This window comes from Gordionus sp. m RMFG-2023, chromosome 3 (genome assembly GCF_954871325.1).
Source record: "Gordionus sp. m RMFG-2023 chromosome 3, tfGorSpeb1-WG-v2, whole genome shotgun sequence".
NCBI classification, from domain to species: Eukaryota; Metazoa; Nematomorpha; class Gordioida; order Chordodea; family Parachordodidae; genus Gordionus; species Gordionus sp. m RMFG-2023.
Window position 1 is genome coordinate 11,852,924 of NC_088777.1, and position 14,722 is coordinate 11,867,645.

General features: G+C 26.2%; 1 protein-coding gene across 1 annotated transcript; it reads left to right on the forward strand.

Annotated features, from left to right (window-relative positions):
• Positions 1–2,313: 2,313 nt before the first annotated feature.
• On the forward strand, positions 2,314–10,463 carry LOC135926731 (uncharacterized). Its single transcript, XM_065462662.1, has 6 exons — positions 2,314–3,026; positions 3,064–3,219; positions 3,263–3,410; positions 6,799–7,222; positions 7,536–7,710; positions 9,861–10,463. Exons 1-6 carry the CDS (start codon positions 2,314–2,316, stop codon positions 10,072–10,074), a joined length of 1,830 nt encoding a protein of 609 aa, XP_065318734.1. The 3' UTR covers positions 10,075–10,463.
• The last annotated feature ends 4,259 nt before the right edge of the window (positions 10,464–14,722 follow it).

The following is a 14,722-nucleotide window of genomic DNA, read 5'->3' on the forward strand; positions in this document are numbered from 1 at the left end:
ACGGAAAAATAAATTATGGGAAATTGGAAAGCTTGATAAAGATTATAAAGACATGTCGTTAACGTTGGGTCAAGATAATAATGTTCTTTAAAATTGGATACTACGGAGACAAATCATTAACCTTAGGGTCAAGATAACAATGTTCGTTCAAACTCGATACTACGGAAACAAATCCTTAACGATGGGTCCAGATAATAATATTCATTTAAACTCTATTTTACGGAGACAAATCATGAAAGTTAAGCGGAGATAACAATATTTGTTCAAACTCAATGAAGATTATGGAGGTAAATCATTAAAGTTGGTTCAAGATAAATAATATTCGATCATAAACGATGCAGCCAATTCCTACTTCAGCGAAACTATGGGGACTTTGAAAAGGAAACCACTTATCAAAGATATATGGGAAGGAAGATAAATTCATGATGGTTCTTGTTCTATTTTATTCAGATATGGAATCAAATGGGGTAAGTAGAAAAATATTCTCGAAAATTTTGAATCAAATTCGATGGTTAAATGAGAAAAATCTTGATGAATTGGATTTCTAAAATATATAATCTAAAATCACAACGGAGCAAATAATATGGGTGTCGATTGAGTTCATTTATGGAGGGCGTGTCATATTTGTCATATTATTATTATTATTATTTATTTTTAAAGATTATTTTGTTTAATATTTATCAAATTTATAAAGTCGCCTGATTTTATAATCATGTGTAAAACTCGTGATCTCCAAAAGTATAAAAGGGACTAGATTTTATAATTATGATGACTTTTATGACTTTAGTTTTTAAAAATATATTTAATCAATAAATTTGAAGCCTAAAATTTATTAATTTTAGTTTTAGAGTTGCGTTGGTAAATTGAGTGAGTTATAAAATGGCGTTGCATTACTGGTAGTTTTTTATAGTATATTCACAATAATGGTTAGAGTTGTTTTTATAGTATATTCACAATAACGGTTAAAGTTTATTTTATAATGTATAATTATCATAATATTAGTAAAATTTATTATAATCAGCTGTAATATATTATAACTATACGTCTATAAAAGTGGCATTTTATCTAATATTTTATAAACACCTGTATAATAGAGAATTATAAACTATATGTCTACTTACTTACTTTTTATTATACTTATTTGGACCTTGAAGATATTTTTAGGAATAGGTATGATAATAAAATTTAAAAATAAATATACATTTGATTAGTCATTTTGAACTCTTCTAATTACAATGTTAAATTTTTATGTTATTAATAAATGATTATATTTATTTAATTAGGGTTATAAAATAATTTAAATAATAATAGTCAATCTGTTAATGCTAAATAATATTACTGGGTGATATTGATATTCTATTTTTAACACAAAATTTGATTGCTAACTGACATAGTGAAAATATAATTTATATGTTAATTTAATCTAATATTTAAAATAGTATTAATTTAATAAATATTTAGATAGTCTTATTAATTTTTAAATAATAAAATTAAATTTATATTTTACTTAATAGAATTACAAAAAAATTCTTTCAAAGGGCAATCAAAAAAATTTATTTTTAGTTCAATGGGTTAAGATTCCATTAAAAAAAAAAATTTTCTTCAGGGGGCTATTCAAATTTTCTAGGGGGCTCGAGCCCCTGCGCCCCCCCCCCCCACCCCCAGCGAGGCCACTGATTAAAGCAGTACTGAAGTACTAAAAAATGGTATATGATTTATAATTAATGCTTCCAATCGTTCGGCCATCTTTACGGAGCTGGCTGGGAGTTAATATTTTACTGTAAAACTTTAATTTAGTGAAAAAATGTAAAAAGGTAAAACCCAATATCTAACTACTTACGTATCAAATTTAGAATAAAAAATGATATTTTAAGTTAATAAAATGATAGGTTATATTATTTTGAATATAATTGAAATTGAATAATATAAATTAAAAGTTAATAAAACTTCATCGTTCATCTACAATTGATATGAAATTATTACTAATTTAACCAAATGATACTTTATATTATTAAATAAATAATTTTTTTTTAAATATTCAATTTTTTTTAAAATATTTTAGCACATTATCGAATACAATCAGAATGATTTATGCTTGTATTCTATTTTGCAAATTTTTATGGATGTTTCAGACCCTAACCATGCATTCACAATTAGCGCTAATTCACGATCAAGTATATAAAAATGCACAAAAATATAGTTTATTCTGTATATTTCTCCACAAATTAGTGCTGGGTAAGCTTTTGAAATTCATTAAGTTTCCTATAATTACTATAATACCTTGTGGATCTAATAACGCACATATGATAAATAATGGACAATTTGATATCGCGTAAATTGGAAAAATTATTGGAAGATAAAGAATTGTTAGATGTTAAACTTATATTGAATAATGAAAGCTATGATGTTCATAAATTAATATTAAGCGCAAATAGTCCCGTATTTAAAGCCATGCTTAGTAACACTAATTGGTCAAGTTGCAATCAGGAATCTATTATTTTAACTGAAGATCCCATATGTGTTACTTACTTTCCAATGCTAATAAAATATATGTATACTAGTTATATCAAATTTAATTTTTCAAACGTTTTGCCAATCCTTATACTAGCTGATAAATATGAGATTCATGATTTAATCAAACTCTGCATCAATTTTATAAACAATAATGTTGGTTATGCTCTAAAACAGGGTGAAATTATATCTTGGTATCTATATTGCACAGCATCAGATCAATCCAACAAAAATCTGATTGAAGAATATATAATATGGAATTTTTCATACATATTGGATTCAGACTATTTTATGGGAATTCCACTACAGATATTAATAAAGTTTCTTAAAAAGTCGGAATTGATAGTTATTAATGAATTACAAATAAAAATTTGTCTTGAAAAATGGATACAACATAATAAAGAATGTTTAAACACACCCGAATTAGAAATTTTATACAAATATATTAGAACTCCATATTTACCTTTAAATACTTTGGCTGAAATTTTTACTACCAATGATAATTTGTCATACAAGTATATATATAGAATTAGTAACTATATTAAATTATAGTTTAAATATAGCAACAAAATTTCATGCATTTACTAATAAAGAGAGAAATATTATGAAAATTAATAAAAAAGAACTTATATTAACATCACCTAGGATTTATATTTCAGAACTATGGTCAACTACTTTTGTAATACCCAACTTTTCAAATTTTCCTAAGTAATTTTTTATTTAACAAATTATATTAATACCAAGTTATAAGTTATGGGATTAGAACTGAAATATTTTCAACTTTATCAAGTGCATCGCGAGCAGATCATAGATTATATTGGGAATGGATTCTTGATTTTTACCCTAAAGGCATAAATTATGATAAAAGTCTATATATATCAATGAATAAAACATTTGAGGTAATTTTATAAAAAAAATAAACTACTTATATTTTATGATTAATTAATTTTCTATAGGAGTAACGTTACAAGTTTTTATTTTAACAAAAATGGGGAAAAATTAAAATAATAAATTTTCAGACAAATTTCAGCCTTTTTATTTTTTTAATTAATAAAAATAAATTGAAATAAAAATAATATTGATACATAATTCTTCAACCTAATAAAATAGGACTCACCATGTGTCTTATACTATAATAAAAAAATCTAATTGACGCGCATTGTTAGCTAAATTTTGTGATAGGAAAAAAAATAATTCAAAACCTCAGATCATGGGTAAGCGGAAAATAATTCCCAGGGCGAAAATCCCCTGGAAATTAATTCCCCAGAAAAAAAATCCAGGAAATAGTATCGCCTGGAAGATAATTCCCTGGAAAAAAAATCTTTGGAAAATAATCACCCGGAAAAATATTCATAGAAAATAATTCCCCGGAAAATATTTTTCCAGAAATAAATTCCCCATTTTTTAAATTTTAAATTAAATATGGGGGTAGATTAATCCCCGGAAAAAATTCCCCGAATAATTTTTTTAAAATTATTAAAAAATAATTCCGCCCCTAAAAAACGAAAATATTTAAAAAAAATTATATTAGTATTTTCTGAACGTTGACAGTATTTATTTTTTAATTCCAAAAGGGCAATCTTTAAATGAGAATTGATAAATCGGTTGGTACCTTTTATAGAATAATCGATTTCAGGATATTATAGGCCACAAAAAACCTAAGATATGGGAACTAATCGAAAAAATGAGGATGGAAATAGCCGTCGACATGGGGAAAATCGGCCAATGGAGTATTGGGACATACACTCCCCAAAAAAATCATAGTTATGCAACGAAACAAAATATTTAAAAAAATTTATGTATTGATTTTTTAGAAGAGAGAAGGGACTTGCCTAATTTTCTCTCTTCCATCGGATATATGTTCTAGAATTGTTTCATTTGAATTATACAATTTATTATTCCATATATCATTTAATAAAATTATAATTATTTCTTTTCTGTAAATTTAAAAAAAATTCATAAGCAAAATAATAATTAGATTTGAAAAATATAATACTCACTGCTGATAATCACCTCTGGATGTATTTTGATTAAAATGGTCACCATTTTTCATTACTTTTGGCAGTATTTAATTCAAATTGTGCAGTAAAAAATATAATTTTGTAAGTTTTATATTGATTTTGTATTCAGTCAGTTAAATTCTTGAAGTAGGTAAATACTTCAGTAAAATAATTTTTATCAAATAGAGGGGATCAGCCTATTTTGCCACAGAATTTATAATTATATTATTTAATAGCTTATCCTTATAAAAACAAAAAAGGGCGCTATTTAAGAGTTAGTAAATTGTGAAAAGCCTTTTATCTCCAACTGATATTTAAATTTTTAATATATTTCTAAAAAAATGATTAAAATTTGTGTAAAAATATTTTTTTTTAAAAGTAAAAATTTGATTTTCAATAAATATCTAAAAGTTGATGAAAATGTGTAAAGGTAAACTAGATATATTTAACTTTCGTTTTATTATAAAACCTCAAATCCTCGAAGGAATTTGACTTTAAAAAACATTTCTATTTAATTAAATAGTGCAGAGCAGATCCGGATCAAAAAATGATATGAATTTATGCCGGGCTAAAATAAAAAATCAGAGCTGGCCATTATCATTACTTAACTTATAATAATATTTAGCTTAATATTACAGAAACTAGGTAATTTTTGAATTTATAAATCCAGCCCAAAACTGAGCTGGCCATAATAAAAAATCTGAGCTGGCCATAATATTTTGCATAATATCAGGGAGACTAGGTATCCAACTCGTTTATTTTATAAATTTGCTTGGTTTAATTTTCACTAAACCTGGATTCGAGATAAGTCTATAACATTATACATTATATTTATTAGTATTAATTAATAATTTAAGTTTTTGTTAAGTTTAATATTAATCACAAGTACTATTTTATTTTGAAAATTTTTATTTGGAAAAATTTTATAGGAATTTTTGACGATTTTCTCAAAAAATATTTTAGGGATTTTTTTTCCTATATTGTTAATTTTATAAAAATAATATAATATTTTATAGGATTTAAAAAATGGGGAATTTTTTTCCGAGGAAATTTTTCCGGGGAATTATTTTCTATGAGATTTTTTTTTCGGGGAATTATTTTCCAAGGTAATTTTTTTGGATTTTTTTTCCGGAGAATTATTTACCTGGGAATTATTTTCCGGGGATTTTTTTTTCGGGTTATATCCTGGGGATATTTTTCCGGGGAGTAATATTCCGGGGAATTTTAACCAGGGAATTTATTTCCGGGGATTTTTTTTCCGGGGAATTATTTTCCTAGATTCCAGATCATGACTGTATTTGCATTTGATTTGATTGAATACCATCTAAAATAGTAATTAGTTAAATAATATTAGAAATTAAGGCTGAGCCGATATTAAATATCGGATCGACGCCGATATTTAGCGTTTTCAAAAAATATCTGAAAATTAAAACCCGATCTAATATTATTGTTTTTGTTTATTTTATGATCCTATAAATAATTTCTTAATAATAAATTAATGAAATACAATTTATTTGTTGAAATGTTTAAAAAAAAAAGAGTTAAAAAATTTTCATTATTTTTTATTATATTATCTGCAATAAGAAAATGATTTTTAGATATCTAACGAGTTGTATTCATCTAGTGTTGTTAAGCCCAATTTAGTCAATTTTTAAAAACGATTAACTCAAGATTCTAGCCAAAAATAAATTACTCAAGCTTATTTATTTTGCCTACAGATGACAGAATATCGGCAAAATTTCGAGGCTTAGGTTATAATATTTTGGTTAAATTGTGATTTAGTTATTTTTAAAAATCGGCTAAATGGAGCTGTTTAACAAAACTAAATTCATCTATAAACATTGCAAATATTTTAAATGAGATCATTGACTTTTGGAGAAAAAAATAAACTTAATCATTCCTGAAAGTTATTTAGGTTTTTTTTAAATAGGAAATATCGATATTTTTATAACATTGATAAAAAAATTAATGTAAATATCTGATCGATATCGGAATCGGATTGATTTTAAGTAATATCGGATCGGATCTGTGAAAAATTTGTTGATTGGCACAGCCCCACTAAATATTATGGCTGTATAATTGATAAAGTTTATATTATAATTATTAATAATTGATCGAATTTCGAAATTTTATTAAGTATGATGTAATCAAAATTGACGATATGTAAAATTGTACAACGATTCAGTTAAAAAAATGGCATAAAATAAGTTTTTATTCATTTGGTTTCAAAACAAACTTGTGTTATTAGTTTAAACATTTTTACAAGGCAATTATGTCAATTATGTAGGTTCCGGGACTGACCCTAAACTCTGTTCAAGCCAAGTTGACCGCCATAAATCCTATAGAATCACATCGCTCCAGTCCTAATTCCTCACCCACATCAAACTTCGTAGACAGATTAAGTACTTCCTCTAGTTCTTCATACAAAGACGCCTATCTCAACAACAAATCTCCGAGCAACTGCTTAAGCACGCATAACAAGATAGCCCGTAAGGTTGACGTTTATTTTTTGTTCCACGCTTCGTCTAACCCGTCTTATAATAAATTCAAGCTCAAGAGCCCCCCTTTAAAAAGCCCTGCCAGCGACTCTGCTTCTAAATCGAGTTTTATCTGGCCTGACCATCATAGATCTTATTTACCCCAAATTATTCATAAGCCTGAAAACGTTGTCACCGTCAACGAAGATCCTGCTTTCCTTAGTGATAACGAAGGTACTGAAATCATTAACGGTATGAGTATATCACATATTTTTACGTTTGTTTAAAACAAATAGTGTTTTCATATTTATATTGTTACTTTATAAAAGGTGTGAAGATCTTTTAATGTGAATTTTTATTTTTATTAATTTAAATTTAATTATCATGATAATATGATAATATATGAATTATTAATTTAAAAAAATTATTAATCTGATTAAAAGATTTTATAAATTCGACCAGCTGTTAAATTGCGGCCTCTGCGAATTTCAGACATTCATTACCTACCATTTTAACGAATAAAACGTCTTTTTTAAAAAAATGTCAGATGCTTCCTATTTGGAGCACCCTAATAAATTGGATATATTTCCTACGCCGACCGAAAGCCACGAATACGTTGCCATGGCAGTTAAGCGGACCGGATGTCGTTTCTTTGATGAATCGACGCGCAAACAAAATTTTTATGATTATCAATCTACATGCGGGGATGATTACAAGCGAAAGTTATTTTTTGTTTGTAATTATGAAAGATTAACGATTAATAATCATAGATAATTCAAAAATGGAAATAAATGTGAAATTAAAACGATTAGGACTGACTTATGAATTGGCTAATTAAAATATCTACAATACTTAAAAAATACCTTAAATAAATAGGACTAAATGATAACTATTTTATACCAGAAATGACATTATCAAACGTTGACCATTTTGTAGCAAAAATCATTCATACACCTATAAATAAAAGCAATTTTGATTCGTTACATAATATTTATGAAATCAACCTTTTTATGAATTATTGGTTGAACAAGTACCTTAGAGCTAGGGTTAAAGTGGTCAAACTAATTATAAAATGAATCATATTTTTAGCTATTCTTAATTTTTAAAAAAATGAGATCATTATATATAATCAAATACTATTTAATACATTTTTATCCTTGATAATATCGATCATTTCTTTTTAATTACTATATAATTTAAATGTATAGATAGCAAACTAATTAACTAATTGCTTCATATTTAAAAATTGACTCAATTACTCAAATATTACTAATCTATCCTCTTTAAAGCCTAAAAACATTATTGAAATTTATAACCTTTTCTTCATTTATTGTGAGCATATTATCATCAGGCTTGGTAATGATACTTTTAAAACATATCAATGCCGATAAAAATTCTAAAAGGGTACATCGATACCGATATAAATATATTTTCCCCAGATGTATTCGATACCGACACTGTACAGAGTGGTGGCCGGGGAAAGGATTTTATTTATTTAGTATTATTATTCCTTTATTTATAATTGAGCTAATAATCATGTTTCATTAAAATATCTTTTTTAAAATATTTATTATGCCATAAGAGTTTTAAAGTATATAAATTTTCTTTGCAATTATTAAAAAAACAATTCTTAATATAAATACGTAGCGTTTTTACCTTTTTAAAAATTAATCAAAATAATGTTGAAAGATATCATTGTGTAACAGATATTTAAAAATATCGATCTTAGATTTAATCAATATTACATTTTCGAAATTTTTATCAAGGAGACAAACATCCTCTTCCATCGTAATAATTTTATAATTTTTTTTGCCTTCTATTCTACCATACTATAGGTAGTGATCTGCACCGGGCCTAATTTTTCAAGCCGGCCCTGCCCGAAATTTTTTTTAAAAAGTTTTGCAGGCCCGGCCCAAACCCAAAATTTTTGTAAAAAATTATTGCCGGCCGGGCCCGAACCCTAAATCCCGATTTTTTTAAATTATGAAATTAATTTTTATAATTACTCAAAAAAGACATATGTTATATGGCGTCTAGTTTTATAAATAAAATCAAATATTTTTATTTTACATAAAAAATTCAATATAAAATTGATAAATCTAAATATATTTTAAAAAATTTCCAAGACCCGACCCGGCCCGAATTTATTTTTAAAATATTAGGCCCGACCCGGTCCGAACCCGATTTGCCGGGTCTACTTTTGCAGATCTCTAACTATAGGTAGGGTTGTATTTTAAAAGAGTTGCTTAAGATGTAAAGTTATTAAAAATTTCAGCTTTTACCTATCTTTGTTAATCAATTTCAATGTTTTTAACCGCATCCGTGATTAAGAGTTCCAGCCATTCATTCAATTCTGTTTCCACGACAGATGCCAAATATTATAGTGCACCTCTCAGTAATTCACAAATTTTATGCTTTTCAGCACCACGTTATAAAAAAATTGACTATTACCTTAAAAGAAATATTTTGACTATTTGCAATATCAATAAATATGATATAATTGGTACTGTATACAACTCAATAATCGATTAACAAGCTATCAATGTTTTATCGTACACACGAGCTCTCTCTAATTAGTTATCGCTTTTCCTACTAATTGATTTTTCCGCATACAACGCTTTTCCTCAATTAATTTTCAATAAAAAAAATTTCTTTTTTTCCCGTACACTATATCTTGGCTACCACTTTAAAAATATAGAGAATATAATTTCAAGCTTATGTGGGAAGTTTACGTATTCGGGAAAGATCGTAAATCATCTGAGTGAATACGGAATATTTAGAAATCCAATTCGACCTGTTATTTTCAGAAAATATTTAAATATCAAAATAAAAAATTTAATTAACATTTTTTTAAAAAATATACAAATAACAGGCACTTAAATGGCAGCGAATCTTATTCTCGCACGTGTTCTATCAAATTCGAAGACTTAATTCCTTCACACAGACTTGAAACTTCCAGTAATCGTTGCTTCAATGGTGGGGTTGGTTCTCTTCTGAGAAATTCGGTTAATCTGTCTACCGGTGACCCTTTGTTTCTAGAGGAGTGCGATGCTTTGAAGGTCACGGTTGTCATAGTGCCTTCCTAAATATTTTAAAAAATTATATCAAAAATTTATGGATTAAAGAAAGAAAGATTTTACATACTTGTAATGTAAATTATTTGATAATCTCCTCAAAAATGAAAATTCTTTTTATAAAAGTATTAGGCTCCATATTGAATGTTAGTCGTCAGAGGATTGTATATTTTTTTTTAAATGACAAATTTTGGTCTTAAATAAAATAAATGGATTAATAATCATATTCCTCTTGATTTTTGTACATTTGTTTAATTTCTTATTCCAGATATATTTGGCTTAAAATTAATTATGAGAATTTTTTTATATATATAAATGACAATATCATATCATGTAATTTACACCAATCAAATAGCACAATATAAAAAGTTAAGTTTATTTTATACTATTTTTTTTTATAGAAATATACATAGTTTATTAATTTTTTAATATATAATCTATATGTATTGAGTAGCTTATTAAATAACGATATTGCTCCTTATACCTAAAATAAAGATACAAAAAAAATAAAATAAGCGACGACATTTATATTTGTAATTTAATTTATTTTAGAATAAATTTTGTGTTTTAAATTTATTCATTTTTATATTATGTGTAAGAGTATGCCCAAATTTAGTATTTCATGGTTCACGCATTTAAGTTCAAATTATGTAAGATTAATTTATATTTAAGAATCTGCACTCTACGGGCTCTTCGTGAAAATTCTTATATTTTAAAAAAAATTTAATATATTTTTGTCAGTTAACTTCATAACACTTTTTTTTTAGTTTTTATCACTGGGTTTAAAATCCTTTAATTGAAAAATGTTCTGACTGAGATATTATATATTTTTTTAGATAAAAAAAACCCCGTAATATAAAAAGGGTGATAAAATTAGTACATTTTGTTTAATTTTTGAATAAGAATAGTTTTCAAAATCCTTAAAAATTTGCAACCCTTCTTACTAAATATTTATTCGACAAAATTGATCTGTTCCAAAAACAACAATAATGAACAGGTTTTTGGCCTTTACTTTCTTCAATCTTGGAATAATTCTTTTGTCATTAGTATTTAGATTAACATCAACTATATAATAATATATAATACATAGATATATTTCAAAATGTTAAATTTTCGTGATTTTTTTCACATTCTCTATTTTATAAAGTTTTTTTTTAATGAACCCTGTATTTATTTTGCCACAAAATAGTATAATTTTAAAAAAATGTCTAAATTGGTGGTGTGAAATTGAAATAAAGTTCAAGGTAGTAATGTTTTGGGTTGATTTTTTAAAACGGCCCGATTAAGATTCGAGCAAAAATAATATTATTTAAGCCTCGAGATTTGGCAAATAAAGGTTCAAACCTTTATGCCATCTATGAGAAAAAGCTTCAAGCTTATTTTGGCTAAAATCATAATCAGGTTGTTTTTAAAAATTGGGCCGTTTAACTACACTACAAAGTAGCAATTATGCTTCCTATTATTTTGTTTAATAACACTATATCGAAACGGACATAGTGAACGAAATTACCTGAGCTATCAATATTATAGAATATAAATCGATTGAAGAGGATCTCAAATAATTAATGACATGCGACATCTGATAGACTAATAAAAATATAACAACGGATATAGTGAACGAAATTATCTGAGCCAGCGATATCTAAGAATTTAAATCGATTGCAAGGAACTGAAATATAATTGACGATATGTGACATCCTTTAGACTAATAAAAATATAAAAGCTGAAGAATGATGTGAATGAGAATAAAATATATATTTTTATTGTATAAATGTCGGGTTTTGAAATCTAGCTAAAACGCGTCGCTCGTTTTTTTAAAATGAAATTTTATATTTATTAAAGAATATGAATATTTTTTTATAATTTGATTGGGTCATTTTTATTTTGAGAATATTAAAATCTAGCAAAAGAACTTAAGACCCTTATATATTGAAAATATACTGGGTTGATCAAATGTTGGATATACCCGGACGCTCACCATTTTTCAAAATTTCCCTTAATCATATAATAATGCATAACACAATACTTTGAGTTGAGACAATTATAGATCTAAATATAATTAACGAAATATATGAATGATAGGTTATATTTTATCCAATACATGACAATTTCTACTCCCATTACAAACGCCAACTTGATTGTTATTTGCGCAATTAAGAGCCATATTTCAAGATTTTTTTTTTGAAGTTTGTACATAGTTCAAAAGGTGTAGCCTATTAAACTAAAGTTTTTAGTTCGTATCGAACCTGCGAATACGGTAGATTTAGATCAGGAACTTAATATTCGAAATATCGACCTTCTTCAAAACCCGTTTAACTGCACGAGGTAATTCAGGAATCAAAGCCGAGCCATTTAAAATTTTTTCATCATTATATAATCCATCAATATAAAATATTCTGGTCACATTATTAATTTACAAAATTATCTTTCTGAGCCTCTTAGATTAATATCTGTTTACAAAAAGGGTTCCAAAGAAACTAACTAGTTGTTAAAATGTCGATTTTCGACTCTGAAACTCGAGTTCGGAAACGTAAAATACGACTTTAAATTGAGCGGCTCATTAACTACATATTTGGCTCGATATGTCGGCATCAGAGGCATCTTAATGAGTTTGCTTCAGAGTCGACTTAATGAGTTGGCTTTAGAGTTTTAAAACCCTTAATCCAGTTTAAACCAGAATAGTGAGAAAATTTAATTTTTCTTGGGGAGTAGATAATATAATGGCATGGCCATCTTCTTACGGTTACGATAACAATATGCACAAATAGAATTTTGAATTTACATATATTTAATTCACAAAATAAAGTGGCTGAAATTGTTTTCTCGCGCGGCAAATTTAATAGCAGATCGAAATAAATTTGAGCCTACTCTGAAGCTTAGTGATCGAACGGCTCTGAAGCTTAGTGATCGAACAGCTCTAAAGCCTATTGATTGAACTGAAGTCTACTCATCGAGCCGACTCTAATATTGACTTATAAAATTAACACATGGGTGGGACTTCTTGCGCCGCTCAATTTTAATTGTGTTTTACGACTCAAAACTTGAATAGAATAGAATGTAGGCTAAGTCGACAGTTTAGCCGTAACAACATTATCACCAACCAACATTATTGCGTGGAAAAGAAAAAAATTCTTCGCGTTGGATATTTCTCGCTTTGAACCCTTTTCACTTTTAAATTTTAATGAATATATATTTTTTTAAAACAGGGGACAAAGTGAAACAAATATTGGCAAAAGGAGCAAGATACAATTCTGCTCTAAAAGCCACAACCTTAACAGCTCTTGAACCCAAAAGCCCTCTATCCTATTTCGAAATATTAAAATTTTTTAATAAATCAATTTAGTAAGAAAAAACGTTAAAGTGAATTTGTCTGGCCTAGCCTGGTTTGTAAAAAATCAAATATTTTAGGCAAGCTTGGATTTTTACTAATTACTATTTGTTAAAGGATACTATTTAAATTGATCTAAATACAGATACATTGTCTAAAAAGCTATCGATGCAATTTTAAATCTAGATACAGATACAATTTTATTATACTCTTATATAACGTTTGCATAAACCTAATATAGGATTCTAATGTGAAAATTCATGAAATGAGCTAAAAAAATTTATTTACTGGATATCTCATTTATCAAAAAATGAATAATAATGATTTTTATTTTAATATATTAATATAATATATGAAATATGTGATTAAATGATTATAAATAATTATTAGATTTCAGTAATAAAATATTTTCAAAATTTTGGTTATTAAGGCAACCTCGTTTATCTGTAAAGATATTTTTTGTGGGTGTTATATTTTATGAATAAAATTTTATATCAGGATATTCTTTAAAAATGCTAAATTCTCGACATTCAAATTATTTAAAAAATAAATGAAGGATAATTGAAAATGTCTGAATGCCAGCTATAATAAAAGCAGTTATTAAATCATCTAAAGTGGTTTGGGTTAAGTCCGAGGTCTCTTGGCAAAAATATCAGTGGAGTTCAATATTTTGTTGAGGTAATGCTAACTGAAATTTCGTATTTTTTGGTAGATATGGCAATCATTTTACTATCAGAGATTTGTTTTCTTGATTTTGAGATATTATTTAAAAATATGTTCTATAAATTGGCCATGGAAAAACAATGTCTGAACTAGTTGATGCTTCATTGATTATTACTTCTTCCTCTTGATCACAATATTAATCTAAAATAAATTTTTAAAATTAGTATAATAAAATAAATATAATAAAAATGGCAGATTCCTTGAGATGGTTGTAATATCAAAATTTGTCTGGTTTATTGATGAACTCGGACATAATATTTAATGAGTATTATATATATTTTTTTTATAAATAAGTTTTAATATTTATAATTTTTTATTATAGTAGTTTTAATATTTTATATTTGAATTATATGCTCATGAAATAAAATATTTTGCAATAAAGTATTTTTATTTATAATATAAAGAGTGTTAAATAAAAGTATATCAAAATGTATCACGGAAAGTATCTAAAAAGAGATACAGATACCTTTAAAATAATATCTGGATATAAATATTTTAAAAAATCTAACTAGATATAGATAACACATACTTTGCTATTTATTAGATGTTTCTATTCTTATAATTTGATGTTTTAAATTTAAATTTTTTAATACAAAAAATTTTTTAATT